A 23,686-nucleotide genomic window follows, 5' to 3' on the forward strand; every position below is an offset into this window, starting at 1 on the left:
AATATCTGCACGATAGGTAGTTATTTGGTATTTAAATTTTTAGCTAGGAATATATTTGTCTGACTGACATATAACATATGGCCTTGGCCTCAATTTCGCACTCTGTTTGATTTTGACATGTCTGATACATTATGTATTTCCCGAGTGGAGTGAGAATTGCTTACCCCAGTTTGAGAATTCAATCGTGAGTTTTACTTTTTGGTGAGCTTGGCATTATTTGATCTTTACTTTTCTATGAAGTGTTTTTGGACTGTGGTTTGTCTTTTCTCTTTTTGAAATGGTATTGCCTGTCCTTTGATTTTACTATAAATTTCACTATTGGTATCTTCTTTCAGTTTATGTTGAGCGTTGTGTCGCTTAATCTTTTATTTCCCCTGTGTATTTTTGTTGACTTGTTTGTCTTTTTACTTATTTCCCCTGTGTGGTTTTTTGTTGACTTGTTTGTATTTTCACTTATTTCCCCTGTGTGTTTTTTGCTGACTTGTTTTTCTTTTTGCTTAAACACAGAATACTGACCACGGACATTATGCGACTGCTAATTTTGTTTGTTGCAGAAGAAAAATATTTAATGTTTTAAAACGGGAATAAGTTAACAACCAGAACCCAGGAAACATTTGTACACTCAATTAACGAATTCTATTCACGATTTAGTCTGCATATGAGGGATGTTATGGGGAGTTTTAGACACTCTAGACCCTTACAATAATAAAATACACCAACCATGCTGTATAATTGCTTCAGTGTTGTTACAAGTTTTGTGTTCAGGATATGATTTTTTCTAAAGATTTTTTTTTCTGTCAAAATTTTTGTTACGCTGCTTGTCTGTATATAAAATTGCATTATAGTAGTCACATTACTCAGTCATACATGCATACGCAAAACACTTTCGTTCCTATCGAGATCCCCAAAATCTTACCCAATCAAACTCACCTGTATTGACTCATTATTCGATTTGACAGAATCGCACACCAGTACACAAACACATGATACAATGATTTGTTTATAAAAAAAAAAGCTAAAAGGTAAGGCACTCTATGACTATTTGTTGCACTTTTAAAGTATCTTAGATGACGACATGTTCTAGTTTTACAAACGTGTTAACTTCATTTCTTTGAAAGTCAAGATTAGACACTGTTTATAAATTCATTTGTTCACATATTTGATATTGACTTTTATTTTAGTGCTTCCCAATATTATATTCGGACATTGGTAATTTTAACATTTTGTTTTGAAATTACCTTGGAGATTCATTCATTGCATTTGCTATTTTTTTAATAATAGTATATACTTTGTCAAACATTCATGAAATTCTACTAAACAGCTAAACATGGACAGCAGTAACAAATAGCACCATTATCAAAATTTTGATATTTTACTGCATTTATCTGATTTTTTTCTGATAACTTGACTTTTACTTTGACTGTATAACAATCAGTTTGTTCACTTAGATGTTGAATTTATTTATTGGCAACATATTTGTTACCTTGTCCTATTTATGCACAACTTATTCACGGGTAGTAACCTCGTCATATCGAGAAGAGTTTAGTACAGTGATTTTGTCATAGTTTGGTTAAGATGAACATGGTTGTGTTAAGTTACTTCCCCGAACGATTGCCTCAGTTCTATTCAAACGAGCAAATAAAAAGCAAATAAGATGTTTTAATTTGCATTGTTAGTCAAACGATCTACATTGAAATTGTTGTTTTCTAGAAACTAACGCAGAATAAGCAAACTATCGAAATTGCTATGGTTTGGTTAAGTTATGACATGGTTCGGTTAAGTATCTAGAAATTCGTCATGGTTTTGATCAAGTTTATCATGGTTTAGATCCAAATTAATATATATCTGTATCAGCTCAATATTGATAGTTTGTTTAAAAACGCTTGTAATTAAACGAAGTTACACAATTTACCAACTGACTAAGAAGAAAAAAAAACCTTTTAAACCAAAATTAGATGCTGTAATTAGCAAAGCGTACATTAAACAATTTAACTGTTCGTGACTTATCTTTGTATGCAAATTGTACTACTACGAGTGTCTTGTAAAGGAATTAGGAATAAATTAGCACTCATGTAATCCCACATACAAAAACATCATTTGACGAGGATGAAATTTTGGTGATTCAAAGTCCTTAATAGCTTCAATGAACATTACTTTGAGCAGCAAATCGGAGGACTTACCTTGTTTGTATTGGATACCTAAGCTTCACAAAACTCCATACAAACAGCCGTTCATTGCCAGCTCATCTGCATGTTCGACGAAAGAATTGTCCATTAGATTGACAAAGATTCTTTCCGCAATGAAAGAGGGTTTTCAGAAATACCGTGAAACAATTTACTGGCGTAGTGGTATTAACCATGTATGGATTTTAAAAAAACTCTTTAAGAACTTCTGAATAAATGTAAATCTCGATCTTTCTCTGAAATTAGTTCTATCAAAACGTTTAATTTTTCAACCCTGTGTACCACCATTCCCTATGAGTAATTGAAAAATCGTCTAAAAGAAATAATTTAAATCTACAATGCTTTTCAACATAAAAATGGTAGCGCACGCTATACATTTATTACTTTTGGATACCATACGGCATATTTTGTTAATAGTGAACAAAAAAATAAAACATGCTACACAGAGGAACAAGTAACCAGTATGCTGGAGTTTCTTATTGACAAAATATTTGTTGAATTTGGAGGTAGACTTTGTCACAAAATTGTCGGTATTTCTATGGGAGCGAACTGTGCGGCAGCGACCTCTTCTTATCTTCATATTAGTCGGAGTTCCTTCAGACATTTGTAAAAAAACAAGAAGATCAAAGAAGCCAGGTCATTTAATTTCACATTCATATATATTGTTCTTTCCATTAACAATCCAGACTTTTCTGATTGAATTCCATTAATACATCCCCCATAACTAAATATTAAAGGAACAACAGACACGGCTTCCTCTGCCTCATTTTTAGACTTATACCTCGAATTTGACATGAGCGGTCATCTTTATACGAGAATCTATGACAAACGAGACGATTTTAATTTTAAAATTATCAGTTTCTCCAACCTTAGTAGCAATATACCAACTTCTCCTGCATATGGGATATACATTTCCCAACTCATTCGATATTCAAGAGCTTGCAGATGCTACTCAGACTTTGTAAACCGTCACCAGTGTCTGAGCAGAAAGTTGATGAACCAGGGGTATGTCAAAGAACGTCTTGTCCCTTTTCCAAAAAAGTTCATCGGAAGACCTTGTGGGTAAATAATCCTTTTCAACTTCACAAATAATAAAAGATGGTCTTTACTTCTACTTCTACTTCTACCATATACTAGTAGTGACCGCCTTCAACAAATTGAAGATTATGTCACAGGAGGAAACTTACAACAAGACATAGATTGATATATATACAATCTTTAAAAAATACGAAAAAAAAAAAAAAAAAAAAAAAAAAAAATGCTTTGTATAATTAAGTATGATGTAATAGTTGAGTTAATATTGATGTTTTGAAATTGAAGATTTGAAAGAGTCTACTGAAGTGCAATTTACAATGTTGTCCTTTAAGTATAGATTCTAAGTACTGACATTGTTTTTCACCTTAATGACGTGTTATGGTACTCTTTTATTTGTCGTTGTAAATTATTACTTTAACTGTTTAGTCTATTTTTGGCCCAATCCATTTGACGTGGCTCGGTACTTATATATCCCGTCATTGTGTTATTGTGCTTTGGTATATTTTTGTATTCTTGTCTTTCGTTCTTGCTTATGTGCTTTGTCTATATGCCTTTTTGTTTTTCTTTGTTGAAATATTTGTTTTGTTTTTATAGTGACTATGATTATAACACAATGTTGACTGCTGTACCCTTATGTTTTGCCTTTTTTTCCTATTATGCTTGTTTGTTTTGTTCACACATCGTCGTCAATATAATGGAATTTTATGCGACTGTCATACATGTGAAAGGTTAAGCTGGCTATAAAACCAGGTCTAATCCACCATTTTCTACAGAAAAAATTCCTGTACCAAGTCAGGAATATGACAGTTGTTATCCATTCGTTTGATGTGTTTCAGTTTTTGATTTTGCCATTTGATTAGTGACTTTCCGTTTAGAATTTTCCTCAAAGTCCCGTATTTTTGTTATTTTGCTTTTATAATTTAGATAGTCACTGCTCTTTTAAACTTTTGAGATAATAATTACAAAAACAGAAAGCGCTGCTTCTGTTTCACATAGATTATTTTCTCCGTATGTCCATGATTGACTCTGTCGATGATATCGTGAGCAGCATCACTTGTAAAATGTGTAAAAACGTCTACTTAAAGTTGCAAAACGTATCAGCTAGTCAAAAAGTAATTTTTGTTCTACTTTATTTTTCTACCAAACTATATATCTGTTGTTTTATTTTGAACCAGTCTATGATGAATAAAAGGAGATGTGGGGTTATACGCCCATGCTAAAGTATCCCAACTACAAAACTACTAAGTAACCAAACGATATCAAGAGGACACGATAAGTCTTCAACCATCCACGAAACAAAGAGTTAACGCGTGACATGGACAACAGTTAAAACTTATTTGTTTTATAAACTATTAGTAGAATTAAAATTAAAAAAAACACACACAAGTTCAGAATTTAAATATATGAAAAATCACAATTCCGAATCAGAATGAAGCCGATTAAATGTCCACTTTTTTCAATTATTTTTACGAACCGAATAAAAATGATTATGTTTTTGTAATATTGTATAATACATTGGTTTTCTCATTTAATTGTTTTTTACATATAATTTTGTCGGAGCCTTTTATAGCTTGCTTAAAGGTATGGATTTTGTTCGTTGTTGAAGGCCGTACGACGACATATAGATGCTTACATCTACGTCATTTTGGTCTCGGGTGGATAGTTATCTCATTGGCAATCAGACCACATGTACTTACTATATATAATACTACATTGAATGTGCGTATATATGTCCTTTTGTATTCCAAATAAAACGATTTAAAAAAGAGTAATTCAATATATATAATACCTGTTTATTTTGATCGTTTTTCTTCCTTCATTCACGAATAGAATCACATAACTGAACCATGTTCAACATGAAATAAACCATGACACGAATGAACCAAACCATGACACCGAATATTCTGTAATCTCAAATTGTGTGCACTAGGGGCAGTTTTTCGGGATTATTGACAGCAGTTTTATATCATAACAAAATATGTGATGTAGCAGACAGTTAGCAACCTCTTTTCTGTATGCATTAGAAACAAATCACAACTTTTAAATTTTGACATACGCAAGCATTATTCTGTGTCAAATTAATAACTATATGATACAAATTTTGATGTGCTAACATATTAGCTATAAACAAAGATGCTTACCAGCTTGAATTTGTTGTCATTAGTTCCTTTAACAAACTATTCGAATGTTTATATTTTGACACTGTTTGTCATCAAAAACACTTAACACAACCATGTTCATCTTAACCAAACTATGACAAAATCACTGTACTAAACGCTTCTCGATATGACGAGGTTACTACCCGTGTTATTGGCCACTGGACGTTCAGTATATTAACGGCAATTGCAAGACACTGGATACCGCGGAACACTTTATGAATTTTTATTTATCATAGTTAGTAGATAATCTATAGTTAACTTTACAATTTTTTGAATAAGTAAACTCCTAATAACACTTTATAAAGTTAGCCACATAAACCCTTTCCTTTGGTTAAACAAGTTTACAAGCTTAAATGAGAAATCTTAGCATGCATCTAGCTGACTGAAGCTGTTATTTTTTTTAAATCTTTTATGGTGGATACAATCCTTATAAGGTCCTCTTCAATATCACAGATATCTATATCGTCTGGAAATTTAGAAGAGCACTTGCAAAAGAAGGCATGTTAAATAGGGGCAGACATTTTGCAATGGACCACCTACGGACCCCTCAATATATTGTCGTAATAGTTCTTTAACGAGCAGAGAGCGTGGCACCCTCCCTACACGAGGCATCCCGCACACCCAAACGGAACCCAAAAATGTATGCCCCCTATTCAACATACGTTCAATTTCCAGTGCCTGTTATAATATCCCGCCCTCCATCCCGGTCGACCCACGTTGAAGAATCTATCTATGATATTAAAATACTTAATTAGTTTTCGGTCCTGAATATGTATGCGATATTTGCCACTGGACATAAAGCGCAAAAATGAATTAATAAACCTATAAATTCCAAAACAAAAGTTCTATGTAAACTATATCGGATACTGGAATCATGTTTATGATAATAACATAATGTAGGATTATGTATTGTCCGCCATGAAATTATGTCCACTGGACACTTTTCCACAGTAAATTGTGTCCTCGGACATAATGTTATTATGAAATATCGTCCGGACGAAATTTACCTATGAAATCGTGTCCACAGATGTGAAAAATTGTCCTTCAAAGAAAGGACAATATTTCAAATGAAAAAGTGTCCTTAATAGAAAGGACAGTATTTCACGTGAAATTCAAAAAGTGTCCACTCTCAATACCTACAAAATGTATACATAGCTTCAGTTCTTTATCTAAATTGAAGTTTTAAAATTAGCATGGGGGTTTTGTCTCTATTAAGACATGGCATGTAAACTGGAGTATTGAATTCATACAAAATGTGATCAACACCATGTGTAATTAAACATGAATTATACAATAAAACAATACTCTCTTTTGTTTTTTAACCAATATTTTTTAAGTACAGTTCATCATTTTTTATTTCATAGTTGGATGCTTTTCTCCTGATAGTTCTTTTCTCGTTGCCAGTTGAGGCTGGTGGATACTTTTTGTTGACATCTTTATAGCTAAGATAATTGAAATGCTTTGGAATTCAACACCTTTCATTTTTGTTTACTGGTTCTGAATAGGTTTGTTTTTGTAATAGAAAATTAAATATAGCTAAAACATTTTAGTGACTTTTTTATTATCTCCCTTTAAAAGACACTTTTTACTGTAAAAAAGTGTCCTCTTATTGAAAATCAACCTTTACAGGTTAGAATTTTATAGTATTTTATCATGAAACTATGTCTGATTGAATGGACACCTTTTCACAGCATCGGACACATTTAAATATACCTTTTCTGTGAAAAAATGTCCGGTGGACACTATTTCACAGGACACTTTTATGGCTCACATAATGCCATAAACTTCTGAAACAACCTTGTAATCGAACGTGATAGTGTAAAGCAAAATATTATTCTATGAAATATTGTTCCACAAGACGATATATCAGGACTATGTATCATGAAATTTTGTCCCTATCTATGGAATATCGTCCAAAGAAGGACAAATTTCCATATGAAACTTTGTCCATATACAGACAATATTTCATAGACGAATAGTTTGAAATTTTGTCTTTGTAAAGGAAGCTAATCAAAAGGTACATTTTGTGTATATTGAGACAATATTTCATAGATGGATTGTCATGAAATTTTGTCTCATGAAAGGGAGGTTATAGATATTTAATATTTTGGATAATGATATCATTAAAGTGTTATATTTGATTGATAATAAAAAAACACCTGCTTAATTATTTTAAGCAGCAATTTATGGTTATACACATACTTTTCATGAAAAATAATTTTTAAAAATCCAGAAACGCTCTCAATTTCTTGGCAGAGGAATCCTCAAGGAAGACATAATTAGATTAAGAAATATTTTTGTGGACAGTATTTCACAGTGAAATATTGTCATGGACAGTATTTTATAGTGAAATATTGTCCAGAAGGAGGTGACAAAATTTCATGGACAATGACACTATTTCATAATGAAATATTGTCCTGGACAGTGTTTTTTCATGGAATAGTGTCCGCGGATAATATTTTATATGAAATTTTGTCTGACGGACAATATTTCATGAGGGATATTATTTTATGTTACAATTGTGACTGGCCAAAACCATTTAGCAGACCTACATTTATAATTCGCAGAAAGTATGCATGTGAAGGTAGGTATTTGAAGCGAGACAATATCTAGACAAATGTAGATTATAAACACCCGTTTTGTTCTGAAATTGTTAATAGTTTGAAAAGCAAAATCTAGGAAACTGATAACAAAAATGTAAACTATGTTTTAAACATTATGACAGAACTATAATAATTTTTTTAGACAAGTCATGGTTAACCAACCATTATTAGATGTACTTGCTCAGCTTAGCAATACTACATCAACCGAGGTGTCTTTAATTCTCAGCGAGGAGTCGAAAAAGGGCATTCAAATCACCAGCATCATCTTCATGATCTGTAAGTAATTAAATTGGGATATATGTTTGTTTACTCAATTAAAGTTTACAAAATGTTATGATTTAAAAAGTTATTTCTGAGCTTTTCTCCAAATTTTCTGGAGCATTTCAGAATAAACTTACTAATATCATATCCGATAACACTGTAAAGTTAGAAAGCATTAACGATTGTCCTTTTAAATGTTGCTTCGATTCTGGCTTGGACTTAAATTTTGGTCTTCTGATCGGTTTCTTGTATATGTATAAATGAGGATTTCTTTGAATTTAAAATCTTAAGAAATGATAAATACTTTCATGAATTCTTATTGAATACTTGATTTGACCAATTTGCACATTTGGTGTTAATGATTTAAAGGGTCCTCTTCAGAAAGTCAATAACTGCAGCACTCACTCTTTCCAATATTGACATTACACCAAGAAAGAAATTGACATAGGGCCATCTGGGAGAATACGTGAAGAATCTTACAAAATGACCATACTTACCTAATCATGCGTAGTCTTTTTGTCATCTATATATATAACGTAATATAAATGTTGGTTTAATGGATTCTTCGCTTATGTTTTCTTTATCTTTCGGATGTATCTATTCGACAAAAAGATTACAAAAGTATATAAAAAAAGAAGACATTGCTACTCAAAGAACCAATCATCGCTCCATTATGCTGAACTAATTCTACATTCAGATTAATTCGCACGTAATGAACTCGTCTGGTATACATAATGACCACCATTTCAAAAAACACAGTATGAAAAAATCCAGCTCGAACATATAGAATTCTTATCAATCAATACCCTCTTAAGGCATATTCAAGTTCTGTATTTCCATTCTTACATAACATCAATTACTTGTCTTACTTTCTTTTTACAATAAGAGTTTAATAAGAATCTAGTTTGTTGCATTTTGAATTTCCAGACGAAATCCCAAACCTACATTTTCAATATATTATATTATATTATATGTATTAATAAAATACAAGTGATAGACATATGGCCTATATAGACAAACTTGATTTTATATTTGTCATATATATTGAGAAAAGTAAAGTTTTTAAATATGCTTGCTATTTCAGTGTCACAAGGTGGGTTTGGATTGTTTTACTCTGGCTTATCCCGGGCCAGAAATGCTTTGACACCATACATTGCTGTTATTATCAACATGTGTAAGTTTTACCGTTCATCATTGTAATGCTATTTTTGTTTTTTGGATTCAATGGTTAAACAATGACCTTATTATACTATAAAACTAAAATATAACCTGCGTCAAGAAGGACAGGATTGAAGGCAGGGGAGACAAGCATAAATAAGAGAAATGTACAAAAAGCAACAATGTAAATTAATCTTTATTTTTTGACACATTTATATGATTTAATAGTTAAACTTGATTTACTTCAAAAGTTTTATTCTTTAATTAAATAAAATGACAGATCTTATTTAAACAAAGAATAAACACGTTTATACTACAATAAACCTTGCATTTTTGTCGATCCTGCGTCGGCGGCGTCAACATTTAGGTTCAGTCTGTGGTTAAAGTTTTTTTAGTCATCAATAACTTTGTCATACCTACATGGAATTTTATGAAATTTGGACAGAAGCTTGTTTATGAGCAAAAGACTGTATCCAGAGCAAAATTTTGAAAATTTTGAAAATATTTATTTTCATTTTCCGAAAATGACATCAGCAATCGCAGGCGAGACACAAGGTTTCGCGGAACCCCTTACGAATTTTTATTATTGTTTTTCAAAGTCATAGTTTTGTTTTGTGTATGGAGTGTCGGTTACACCTTTGCATGGACGTCAGGAAATGGGTTCATTGGCCATAGGAGGAAATGGTTTGGATCAGAAATGGATTCCACGGATTACATTCCATGGGCACTGCATGCCTGTTATACGATGTTTGTAGCCAATATAACGTGTGGAGGAATCATAGAGCGAGGAAGACCTATCACCTACTTTGTATTATCACTGTTTCTTGCCTGTACGTACTCTAATTAATAAAGATATGAGTATTAATAATTTGAAAAATGTAATGTTAAAATTACCGAATCTAAATTTACCAAAGCTTTTACAGATTAACCCACATTGGCTTTTCTTATGAAAATACACAAATTATACATTGAGATTACAGATTTAAGAGAATTTCCTACGTCACATTTACTGTCATACGTCACCAAACATATATAGAACTTAAATAGAACAACTACCGAGTTCAACATTTCACGAGAAATGTAGAATCTCAGTTTAAGAACAAACAATTATAGAAAATACGAATATTTCTTGGTGAATTCGAAATTGTAATGAAACATTCTTTTAAATTTCATTTGTTGCAATTCTATGAAACGTTAACTAATTATTATTGACACGTTAGTATTTTCAATAATTATTGTGTAACATGATTTGTTAACTGTATTAAAGTGCAAAGTGGTAAAATAAAGAAGGGTCTGGATGGGGTTTACAGAATAGAGAATAATGCCTATTAATGGTAAAAAAAGAGCAGAATAATGTACAAAAAATATAAAGAATACAGAAAAATAGTGCAAAAAAAAAAGGAAAAAGAAAAGAGAATAATGGGGTGCTTAAATATAAAGAATAGAGAATAATGGGGTGCTTGAATATAAAGAGTAGAGAATAATATGCAAAATATATAAAGAATTGAGAATAATTATCTAAATTGACGAATACAGAAATGAAGGACCCCATTCATACCCTCACAAAGCATACTTACAAGCCATTATGATTTGAATTCCACTTCATGGCTTTGTGTAATTGTTGCCAAAGAGTCTATTTGAAAAGTGAGAGGTGGTTATTTTTGCATTGCTACAAAAATATTCAAACTACGTTTTCATACTATTTCTTTTAAAAATTATTCTATATTTATAAGAATTTGAAATAAGTTGGAATTAAAACATGTAATCAGGGATTTGTATACTATACAAATCCTTGATGTAATATGTCAGTAAATTATATGTGAAGTTACAATATGTTGTCAATAAGTTTCCATGGGAATATAATCTAATATATCTTATTTGAAATATAGACTGCACGGTCTTATTTCCCTAGACAGAAATTATAGCTGAACATATTTATGATTAAATTTTAGATTTAGATTTTAATTTAAAGACAGCTTCGAAGCATGCATAGAAAACAACGTTTTAGAGAAGATAATTCAGATACTTAAATAGGACATTTTGTTTAGGAATTCAAAAATTACTTTCTTACCTTTCAAATGACCCATTACAATAAATACATCCTTAATAAGTCAATACGTAACCCTTTCATTGTAACAATGAAGTGAAATATATAGCATATAGGGTTGTAAGTATGCTTTATTTTATCACTTTGTACTTCGATGACTTGACTGTGGTTCTTCTACAGCAGTTGGTTAGATATAAGAAGATGTGGTATGAGTGACAATGAGACAACTCTCCATCCAAGTCAAAATTTATAAAAGTAAACCATTATAGGTCAAAATACGGAGACTTGGCTCACACCGAACAGCAAGCTATAAAGGGCCCCAAACATTACTACTGTAAAACCATTCAAACGGGAAAACCAACGGTCTAATCTATATAAAAAACGAGAAACGAGAAACACTTATGAACCACATCAACAAACGACAACTACTAAACATCAGATTCCTGACTTAGGACAGGTGCAAACAATTGCAGCGGGATTAAACGTTTTAATGGTACCAAACATTCACCCTTATCTGAAACAATAGTGTAACTGTGAGCCAAAATTTGTTCCTGTGAAAAAAGTTCCAGTGGAACTTATATCACAGGAAATATGTTCTGGGTGAACTTTTTTCACAGATAGTTTCTATATAATTTGTTCCATCTCTATAAAATAAGTTCCACACTTTACCTGGTGAAATAAGTTCTGGATTTGGTGAAATGTGTTCCTTATTTAGTGAAATAAGTTCCGGGTTTGTGAGATTTGTTCCTTACCTGGTGAAATAAGTTCTGGGTTTGTGAGATTTGTTCCTCACCTGGTGAAATAAGTTCCTTGTCTGTGAAATGTGTTCCACTGGTTAAACAAGTTATCTTATATACTGAGCATTTGTCACCAGTGAGTTTAAAGTTATCATTCAAGTACTGTATAAAAACATGTATTATATATTGATAATGTAATAAATCAAAAGTGTAAAATCCAATTTGGATCCTGTGAAGTATAGCAAATGTTTAATAAAATATCAAAATGACACTTAAGAACCAGAAAAGAGTAGAATAAGAAAAATCATTCAGAAAACAAGAATGTGTCCATAGTACACGGATACCCCATCCGCACTGTCATTTTCTATGTTCATTGGACCGTGAAATGGGGTAAAATCTCTAATTTGGCATTAAAATTAGAAAGATCATTTATTTATTTTATTACATAGCTTTTATATAGCGCCTATCTAATAAACATAATACTCTAAGCGCTTAACATATAAAATTGAAGGAAAATATTATCACAATGCATACAATAATAGCAAAAATATATATATATATATATATGAACATAAGAATGAAACAGAAATTAAATAGAATAATGATGTAAATTAAAAGCATTGAAAGGGGAATTATATATCACAATGAATACCATAAAAACATATTAGAATATAACAGACAACCAAAATTAACTAAAATAATGATGAAAATTATAAGTATTTACATTCCCTGTGGTATATACACAAGTAAAACCTATAAAAATTTGCATTAAAGGATTTATTCACTTAGCTAAGAGAAAATATAAGGTAGAAATTTAACCAGTAAAACACAGAGAAAAATAAATAAAACAGTCTCTTGAATAAAAACTTTAAAACTAAAAATTAAAAATTTAAATAAAATAAAAATAAAAAGGCCCTATCACTTAAACTGTTAGAATAATAAATAAATATCATAGGTCTTACACATCACAGTACGCCAGTCTAAAAATATGTGTCTTTAAACCTTTTTTAAAACGAGGAAGCGATTGTTCTTTCCGTAAATGAATTGGTAGGTCATTCCACAATGTAGCTCCAGCTCGGTCGAATCGCCTTTCACCGTATGTTTTAGTGCGGACATCTCTTGGTTTCGTTATGAGTCCTTCATTTTCTGACCGAAGTGTTCTAATAGGAGCGTATGGTACAATCAGTTCTTCCAAATATTTAGGTGCTTTATCGTGTAATGCCTTAAAAACGTAAAGTAAAAGTTTAGAATGTGATCGGTATTGCACGGGGAGCCAATGCAGCTGCATCAGAACAGGTGTTATGGAGTCAAACTTCCTTTTTCTTGTGATAAGTCTAGCTGCTGTGTTTTGAACGCGTTGCAGTCTTGCTATAGTGGAAGAGTTTACATTATATAACAAAGTGTTCCCATAGTCTAATCTGGAGGTGACAAGAGAGCAGACTAGTGTCTTACACGCATTTTCAGTGATATATGATCTAATGTTTCCGATGGTTCGAATCTGGTGGTAACATGATTTTGAGACGGCTGTTACCTGCTGTTCCATACTCAAGGTCTTATCAAAGAACACTCCCAGGTTCCTAACACAGTTCGCATCACTTAAAATAGTGCCATCATAGGGAACATGTGTACTAAGTTTCAAGTTGATTGGACTTCAACTTCATCAAAAACTACCTCGACCAAAAACTTTAACCTGAAGCGGTACAGACGGACGGACGAACGAACGGACGGACGAATGGACGGACGAACGAACGGATGAACGAACGGACGCACAGACCAGAAAACATAATGCCCATAAATGGGACATAAAAAAGTATAGTGAAAGATGAACATTTTTACTAATTTAAAAAGGACAAAGTGACTGATCAATTATATTAAAAGCCATGAAGAAACAAAAGACACTCTTTTGAAACTGTACATGTGCCATGACATAAGTACCTGAATGACTAGAACATCCATGACAGTTAACAGGAAGCAAGAAGGAATACCACATAAAACATAAAAACAAATTATGATACATTTCCGATGCCTTTTTTTCTTTTCTTCGTCCTATAGTTACACTAATGCCTTCAATTGCAAATGTACCCCTTTATTTCACTTTTTTGAAACTTTTAACATTGGAACAAAACTCATGGAGCTGTAAATTTTGCTCTGGAACTTATTTCACATTTGGTAAAAAAAATTAGTTCCGGAACAAATTTTACAGTGATGGAACATATTTTCTGTGATATAAATTCCGGTGGAACATATTTCCTATGACATTTGTTCCGGTGGAACAAATGTCACGCCGGAACACATTTTTTGTTACATAACATCACAACATAGAAAGACACACTATAAAATATCAATTGAAATGGCTTAACTCAATCAAAAGACATATTAACACCAGTGAACATACACTGAACAAATAAATTTGATCTATGATACAATGTAAATACAAAATAAATAAACTAAGGGAAGAATTTTTAAAGTAACATGTTATACCGCTGTGAAATGTTAAACAATTTAAGAAAAACAATATGCTTGAACAAAAATATCAGCCATTTGCAATTACATTAAACACAAGGTAAATGAAAATAATACGTTTGGTTTTATGAAACAAATTGTATGTTAAAAATTTTAAATGAACGGGAAGGTGAAGAGCAACACTAACTTTCAAGTCACAGTAACATAATGTTATACATGTCATACACATGTTTATTGTTGTTTAGTTTTCATTCATCCAGTCGTTGTTCATTGGGCTTGGGATGACGAAGGATGGTTACAAACAGTTCATTTACGGGACAAAGAAGATGTAGTTTTCAAGGTCAGACTTATTGTTTCGAAGTAGGCAGATCTTTTGATCACATTCATATATATTAAATTAAGACAAAACAGGGACAATTAATGAGAAGAGTTAAATAAAAAGAAAAATCAATAGGAACATTCGCCAAAAGTTTTATAGAAAAAGTGACAATTCCGATAGCCGTTAGAATAACATCAGAACACGGCTGGAAGTGTCGAAAATCACTTTGTGGCCACTTGAAATAGTCGGACCACCCAAATTAAAATTTAATATTCCCGTCTTTATGTATCTGTTTACTATCGTACAAATCCTAGTGAGATGATGATGAAGAACATGTCTCAGTCTTTAGTTTTCTATGTTGTGTTTTGTATACTGTTGTTTGTCTATTGACCGCTTTCTCTTTTCGCCATGGCATTGCCAGTTTGATTTTGACTTAGATAAGATTAGATAAGATAAGATATTTTATTGGTTTAAAATAAAATATTACAGGATTGTTACAAAAAGACAATACACATTGGCTATACATAAACATACAAACACCTATCTGTCCACATTTATAAACATTGTATATATAAATTTGTAGATACCCTCCATTATTAAAATAGAAAATATTGTTAAATAATATATATATCAAAGTACGGCCTTCAACACGGAGCCTTGGCTCACACCGAACAGCAAGCTATAAAGGGCCCCAAAATGACTGGTGAAAAACAATGTAAACAGAAAAACCAACGGTCTAATTTATATAAAAAACGAGAAACGAGAAACACCTATGAACCACACTAACAAACGACAACCACTGAACAACAGGCTCCTGACTTTAGGACAGGTAAATAAAAATGCAGCGGGTTTAAACTAGTTAGCTGGCGCCAAACCCTCCCTCTAACCTGGAACAGTGGTACAATAGCACAACACAAGAACACACTATACAAAACAATAAACGAAAAACAAATATGATAAACAGCAACAAACAACAACCATCATTCAATTACAGGCTCCTGACTTGGGACAGGCACATATAGAATGTGGCGGGGTTCATGCTTGTATGTTTTTGTGAGTTTATACTGGCAAGCATCACTCATCTATATTATGTTAGTTCATTGTCCTATTGTACACTCATCGTGCCTGAGGTAAAAAAAATATTGTGTCTTGTTATTTATTGTTTTAATAAGCTGCAGTTCAACAAGAGTTGACTGATGCTTAATCAAGTAACTGAATGTGCACAGTAAGGTGTCAATAAATTTTTCACATTCACCCAATCAGTTTGGTTAAAGAGTCCTAAATTTTGTCAAGGTAAATGGCATGCAGCCAAAACTCATATTTTATGAAAAGTATAAACTGACCGCTCAATTTTTGAAATGTAGACAACTATTTTCTATGTTATTGTACCAACCAACTTGACTAGTAGAATTGTAATATGAATGATATCAAAGTTTTCAAGTCGCCTTAAAGAAATAATGAGACAGACAATTATCAATTTGAGCCAATGATTGGTCGGATTGTCATTGAAGGCTGACGGTTTATTCTGGCTAAATTTTGTTCCCATACAATTAGAACTATTATTCATTATGCTATTGTATATAAATATCATTCAATTGAAAATGACCCACAAGAAAAAGACAAAACGTCTTAACAAATTTTATTACTCAAAATCTAAAACCGAACGTCTCCATAATTTCTGCAGGACATTGGAGGAAGCTGTGTTGTACATATATCTGGGGGAGTTTCTGGATTTGTTGGCGCATTACTTTGTAAGCCACGGCAAGAAAGGACCAGACAAGTGTCTGCCTTTAAAGTTTTGCATTCGCATTCAGCTCCGGTAGGTGGAAAAAGTTTCGATATTTGTGATTTAAGTATGAAATTATTAAATACATGTACTCTTTTTCTAAATTACCATACATATGAGATTACAATGTTTTAATTTATTTGTTTGCACCATTATTCTGAAATTTAAAATACTTATTTTGCATACCTGTAAATATTCATGTTGATTTTCTTAATTTTTAATCCTTGACCAAGAACAGTGTTAGCCTTACTTGGGTCAGTGTTATTGAATCATATATATAAAGTACAGTTTTATCGGTTTTTTTTTAAAGTAAATCTAATGAGGCAATCAAATGTGTTTTTCTAAATAATTAATGACCAGATATACCTTTCTAAGGAAATACTGTTCAAGTAATAATTATTCCTAATATCTTTTTGATATATTGTAGATGACAGGCTTTGGTGGTCTAGTTATATACTGTGGTTTGATAACATTACAGCTAACCAGAGTCATTGCAACCAATAGTCAGGCCAATACAGAATTATTAGCTATTGTTATCATCAATAATTTTCTCGCTAGCTTAGGATCTACATTTGTGGTTTTTCTTCTGGCTTGTGCTTTAAATAACCTGAATCAAAGTTCGGTAGGTACATCTGCCATTCCACAGATTATTGCCTACTAATAAGATTAACTGTATTACATGAACATATATATACATTGCGTATCAGCTTTATTAAAGAAATAAAGATGTGTTATGATAACCATACAATAAGACAAGTTCAACAGACGTGAAAGCACATATTAAACCATGCCTCGGCGCTTAAGCCTGACTGCCCAATTGTCTTTAATTTCATGTTCAGATATATTGATGATGAGTTTAAAACTTGGTATTCGATAAATCCCATGTTTTCGTACATAGTTGGTTATTTACATGACACGGTATCATAAAGAAAAGGCTGCGCTGGATTTACAAATGAGTGTTTTGCAAATCTAAAGTGCAGTGTTATGTCCTGTTCCTCAATAACCCACATTGTATCTGTCATATTCCAGTGAACTTATAAAGAAGACTTCCGAAACTAGAAGGTCAGCTTCATATCTTTCTTGAAATAGACACATATGGACGAATTCATACTAGGATCTATTATTCAGTTGTGTTATTGTCAACGTCCCATGTTTTAGTATTAACATACCCTCTGCCTCATCGTATGGCATCAGTTTTCATATCTCAATTGATACACTACGCACGTGTGTGTTCACATCATAAGGATTTCTTTAACAGGGGTGTTCTCTCATAAAATCTCCAACAGGTATCATTGAAAAGAACGACTGAATTTTCACAAGTTTCAAGTTTCAAGGTCATCATCACGAATTGGTTGGCCGATACAATATATCTGTATCTCAACCCATGAGACATGCTTTCCTGGTGTCAAATACCAGTATGGTCGTCTGATATTCAAATACCAGTATGGTCGTCTGATATTCAAATACCAGTATGGTCGTCTGATATTCAAATACCAGTATGGTCGTCTGATATTCAAATACCAGTATGGTCGTCTGATATTCAAATACCAGTATGGTCGTCTGATATTCAAATTTGCCGATTGTGTCCTATTCCCTATCGTGACATTTTCACTGAGTTTGAATTTCCATGACGGATGATGCATGTAAAGCAGGAGACGCTTATCCTGTCAATGTCGGTCTTGCTCTTTTTGGAGCTGATGAGATTCCTTCAATGTTTTACCTCGAGTGCGGGAGGTCGTGGGTTCGAAACCCGGCCGGGCCAAACCAAAGACTTTAAAATTGGTATTTGCTGCTTCACCGCTAAGCACGCGGCATTAAGGAGTAAGAGCAAAGACTGGTCGGCTCGGAGTCAGAATAATGTGTCCGGGTAAGGTGGCATGTCTTCCTGCGGACTGTTACCTTGTGAACTAGCACGTTAAAAATCCAGCTCAGTGTATGGGTCTAGTACAAAGCAGGGTTAATATTCATATTACATTAACATGTTATGTTCCCATCTAGAATATGCATATTAATTTGCCGCTGGACGTCAAGCAGCCAACCATCATCGACATCATCAATTTCTTATCGATTGAAAATGCAAATCAAATTAAAGGCAACAGTAGTGTGTCGATGTTCAAAGCTTATAAATCCATTAATATGATACAAATCAAGGTGAAAAAAGAAACAAACTGAGGGAATCTAAGAATGCGTCGACAGGGTGACAAGACCGAATGCGGCGACAGGGTGACAAGATCGAATGCGTGGACAGGGTAAGTGGATTAACGACTTTTGAACATCGGAATACTACTGGTCCCTCTTATATTGCAAAATAATATTTCCACAACAAGATTGACGCAAAGAAACCAACATTAGCAGATAACATGCTTGTTCTTATTAATACATGTATTTTGAAATAGTAAAAAATGTTAATTGTGGTCATCGTGAGTTTTTCATTAATATTGAGCATTTAAATCCCAGTAAGGATAAACAAATCTGTATTTCCCAGAAACACTGTCTAGTTTGGGAATTTTCATGTACTTGGAATGTCATAGCTCGTCTAAAAAGGAAAAAAAATCACATGACAGCCTGAATAAAAAAAATTTTTTTTTCAGTCTAAAAGTAAATTCCACTGGCCAATGATACAAGCTGTCGTCAATGCTGCTTTAGTTGGTAATGTGAGTATATTTAATTAAAGTTTTTATTCAGTACTGGTAAATAGTTGATCTCAGATAGTTGATTTGAGGTGTTTAAACAGTTTTTTTTCTTCATCCATTACCCATGACGGTTATTATAATAAATGTATATTCAAGTCATTGTTAACACACGAGTGAAACATTAACCTGTTTGTTTTTAAGTTTCATGATATAAAACATAGTTGTTTTGAATGAAATATTTTTTTCTCTCACTCGAATCCTAATTGCATATAAAGATCAAATTTCTATGTAAATATGGTAGTCTCTATAATGACAGACTGTATGAAGGCAACTGCTTCAAGACCTGTTTTGTACACAAGAATAAAACAACATACATAACTGATTTGAAGGTCGTATATTGTCGATCGGATGTTGCAATGGAAAAATATCCTATTGTGAAATAGAAAGTCCTTGTTTGGAATTTGTTCATAACGATTATATTGCCGTGACAGACTTGATATCTTTCAGTTTTAAAAAATAGTCTTAGATTTGGATTAATGAGAAAAATTACAAGAATGTAGAAATGCTTGCAGGTCTGAAATAAATAAAACAATCGTTTAAAGAACACATTTCACTACATCTTCAGATGGTTGCTCCATTATTTTTAAAATAAAATCAATATTTTGTGGTTTTTACCCCCAAATTATCAAAATTTGATGTCAGTAAAACATTGTTGAACCATCATTTTTTTCTAGGTTTCTGTTGCCGCAGGGTGTGATACTTACTACCCGTATATATCATTCGTTGTTGGTTTGATAGGAGGCCTTGTCTATATATTCTACAGTTTTGTGGTATATCTTTGTATGGTTGACGATCCAGCAGAGACATTTGCAGGTACTAGCAAACATCTTAACCATACATAAACGTCATAAGTAGTTAAATATAAAATAAGCAGAACCTATGAAATGGGAATTTGGAAGAACAAGAAAAAACAAATGCCATTGTTTGCCTTTTTTTTAAATTGGAACCAAGAACTAAGTCAAAGAAGAAGAATAATGAAATAATATTTTACGCTTGTAGAAATCTGGTGGCCCAATTTATTTGAATTATATATATATTTAATAGAGCGACTTTTGATAACAATGTTTGATTTTTACGTCTTGAATAATGTAAAAGATGTAAAATGTTAAAACAACTGTGTCAGAGTATTTTCGTTATATTACTTTATTAGTTGTATTGAAGTGGTTAGTTTCTATACCATTTCTATTTGTTTCGTCAAGATTCGAGCAACACGATTATTTCCAATATTTAGAAGATAATGATATTTAAAATTATTTCTTTTATGTTTTGAATGTAATTGTTTAGCATTCATTTCAGAATTAAAACAGGGGTCTTAACCTTTTTCATTGCAGTTCATTTTGGTCCAGGCTTTTGGGGAGTGCTGGCCACTGCTATTTTTTCCAGGACATATGGTGCAGCTTATCAAACTAATGTAAACGGGACTTATGAAGAGACACCATACCTTGTTAGTATAAATGCCTCAGTATTGTATATCATCATTCCAAAATAAGAACAAGTTGTTGATTATTTCAGCACAACCCAGAAATTATTTTATATACAAAAACAATTGTTCACGAAGTCGCAAAATTGGTCGTTTAATAAATCCCGAATCGTAAACTCGTGTCATAACTTAATAGAAAAGTTACTCAGCTGTAACACAAATAATTACTTTAAAATGTATATCATAGAATAAAGAGAATACTAGAAGTTGACAAATAACGAAAAGGTTTGTCTATGAATAATTATATTTTTCAGATATTTGCATGGAATTTAATTGGAGCGATAGTTGTAACGGCATGGTGTTTTGTGTTAGTTCTAATTGTTCTCCTGGTTGTGCTGTTAATTGGAAAACTGAGAGTTAAAAGGGATATAGAATGTGAAGGTAGTTGTACATTTATTCTTCGCATTCAAGCTTCTCTTTATTTTATTCAGAAAAATATACATTCATGCGAGATTGTAGAGTATTCTGTTTTATCTAAAAAATAATCTGATCAAACGTTCTGTAATGTCCTAGGCGTATTTTCTATTTCACCAAACGATGACTTGGGAATTTCATAGATGCGAAAAGGGGAAATCAAAACCCCACTAAAAGAAGAAAAAAAGAGAAATAAAAAAAAGCAGACCAGCTCTCAATTAACTACTTACCAATACTCACATGTAAACAAAACTAAAAACTAAAACTTAGGAAAGAAGAAACAAACTAGTTAACACGTTGATAATATATTCATATATTATTGAACTTGCACATGCTAGTAGCTTAATTTGTAAATTCTTTAAAATGGACTTTGACCAGGTGTTGATGCAGATGCTTTTCAAGAATTTGCTTATCCTATCGAGGCTTGGAAAAGAGCACCATATGAAGAAAAGTTCCAAATGGAGGACGATGGTAATTATAGATATATATTACATTTACTTAAATGAAAATCCGTATACTAGTAATACCCGATACAAATATTAGCCACTGCCAGATGGATCATTTTCGTTTATGTTAACTTTATTTTTCGGATGGAAATAGCATAATCATAGTAAAAATAATGTCAACACTGCACGATACACTCAGTATTAAGTTTTTGAACGTATGAAATATAGGAATGATTTATGTGAAAAAAGATTGTTTCAAAGACAAATTTAGGAAGTACAAAACACTACATTTATAGGTCATATCACAAATATTTCCGACTTTGTATGGTTTCAGAGGATTTGCGGCTCAATGAAATCGGTCTCTTCCATTAGTAGTATAGAAGTTTATTTAAAGGATCGATAAGTTTACCCGGATCGTATCTGAATTTCCGGGCTCGGTAAACAACATCTCCGTAAAAATTAGGATGTGCTTTCCAGTTTAAAATCAGTTTTCTACAGGAACAACCAAACTTCCAAGTATGGGTTTTCCGTCAGTTTTTTTTATATACGTAATCTAGCCTAAAAGCGATTAGACTTCATAAAAAATAGCATTTTAATTTAGTAATAATTAATTTTAACAAAATATGAGTATAATTCATTTTTGTCAATCATTTGTATTTATAATTCTTTCGAGTAAGGCATTTGAATGTCATGATTGTTCACTTCAATATAACATAAAGAATATTTTTTTATGTTATTTTCTTTCAGAGTCTGTCATTAGTGAGAAGCCACCGATGCCGCAATCTGATCATTACCGTAATTATTGTCGATATTGTCCAGAACATGATGGCCGTTATCGACCAGTACCTCATTACTGTCCAGAACACGACAATCGTTCTCGAACACCACCACCTAGGTACTGCCCAGAACACCATTTCCACTCATATCGTCCCAACTATTTTATGACACCACGAGCTAAACTAGCTAGACCTCCTTACGATAGCATATACAAAATATAGAAAACCTCTGATGTGACAAAATCAATGAATTACTGCAATATGCAACGAGTGCTGTATATATTTATACTTTTGTACTTTCATAAAAAAAAATATTATCATTTTGAATAAATAATGATATACAATGAATTAGATATCGTAATTATTTTTTATATTGATTCATTGACATTTGGTAGTCTATGTTTTTAGATCATCTCAACTCTTTGTCTTTAATAGTACGTAGTTTTTCGTCCGATTTTTATGCCTCCACCTATGATAGTAGTAGGGGCATTATCGTTCGCCCGTTTGTTCGTTCGTCCGTCCGTCTGTCCCGCTTCATGTTAAAGTTTTTGGTCAAGGTAGTTTTTGATGAAGTTGAAGTCCAATCAACTTGAAACTTAGTACACATTTTCCCTATGATATGATCTTTCTAATTTTAATGCCAAATTAGAGTTTTGACCCCAATTTCACGGTCCACTGAACATAGAAAATGATAGTGGGAGTGGGGCATCCGTGTACTATGGACACATTCTTGTTAAATCTTCTTTTACAACTAGATAGTCTGTTAACAAAAAAAAAAAGAGAAGATACCAATGGGGACAATCAAAAACCATAAATCGACAAAACACATATAGCGCCATGGAAACTGGAAGGATTGGAACCGAAAAACAACATACAACAGTCCACAAAACACTACGCAGAAAACAAACGATCGAGCAACACGAATCCCACAAATAACTGGGTTCCTGTTCCCCTAGTGCATAAGCCGAATGTTGTCCCTAAAAGTAAACATTTGCAGCGTATAAACTGGAATAAAATTAATAAAGGTGAATATCATAGATCAATGGAATTAAATTTGCAGTCAAAATAACTGAAATAGATAATCTTACTCTTGAAAACTTTGATGAATTTGTGATTTCTGCCTGTG

The 23,686-nt window shown here is 32.4% G+C and overlaps 1 protein-coding gene across 1 annotated transcript; it reads left to right on the forward strand.

The window, feature by feature from the left end:
- The first annotated feature begins 968 nt into the window (after window positions 1-968).
- On the forward strand, window positions 969-22,886 carry LOC127705190 (putative ammonium transporter 1). The gene is made up of 13 exons (XM_052209500.1): window positions 969-1,022; window positions 8,123-8,256; window positions 9,326-9,415; window positions 9,999-10,229; window positions 14,892-14,986; window positions 16,650-16,784; window positions 17,179-17,373; window positions 19,343-19,405; window positions 20,119-20,257; window positions 20,776-20,888; window positions 21,179-21,305; window positions 21,717-21,809; window positions 22,532-22,886. The coding sequence occupies exons 2-13, from the start codon at window positions 8,130-8,132 to the stop codon at window positions 22,780-22,782; spliced, it is 1,659 nt and encodes a 552-aa protein (XP_052065460.1). The 5' UTR covers window positions 969-1,022; window positions 8,123-8,129; the 3' UTR covers window positions 22,783-22,886.
- Window positions 22,887-23,686: the final 800 nt, after the last annotated feature.

Source organism: Mytilus californianus, unplaced genomic scaffold (assembly GCF_021869535.1).
Source record: "Mytilus californianus isolate M0D057914Y unplaced genomic scaffold, xbMytCali1.0.p SCAF_6, whole genome shotgun sequence".
NCBI lineage: Eukaryota > Metazoa > Mollusca > Bivalvia > Mytilida > Mytilidae > Mytilus > Mytilus californianus.

What these genes read in the sequence shown, in the direction of transcription:
- LOC127705190 (XM_052209500.1), top strand. Translation starts at nt 8,130, where the DNA reads ATGGTTAACCAACCATTATTAGATGTACTTGCTCAGCTTAGCAATACT. An exon ending in TGCATTCGCATTCAGCTCCG is followed by an intron (nt 16,785 to 17,178) that starts GTAGGTGGAAAA and finishes GATATATTGTAG; the next exon opens with ATGACAGGCTTTGGTGGTCT. An exon ending in GTTCCAAATGGAGGACGATG is followed by an intron (nt 21,810 to 22,531) that starts GTAATTATAGAT and finishes ATTTTCTTTCAG; the next exon opens with AGTCTGTCATTAGTGAGAAG.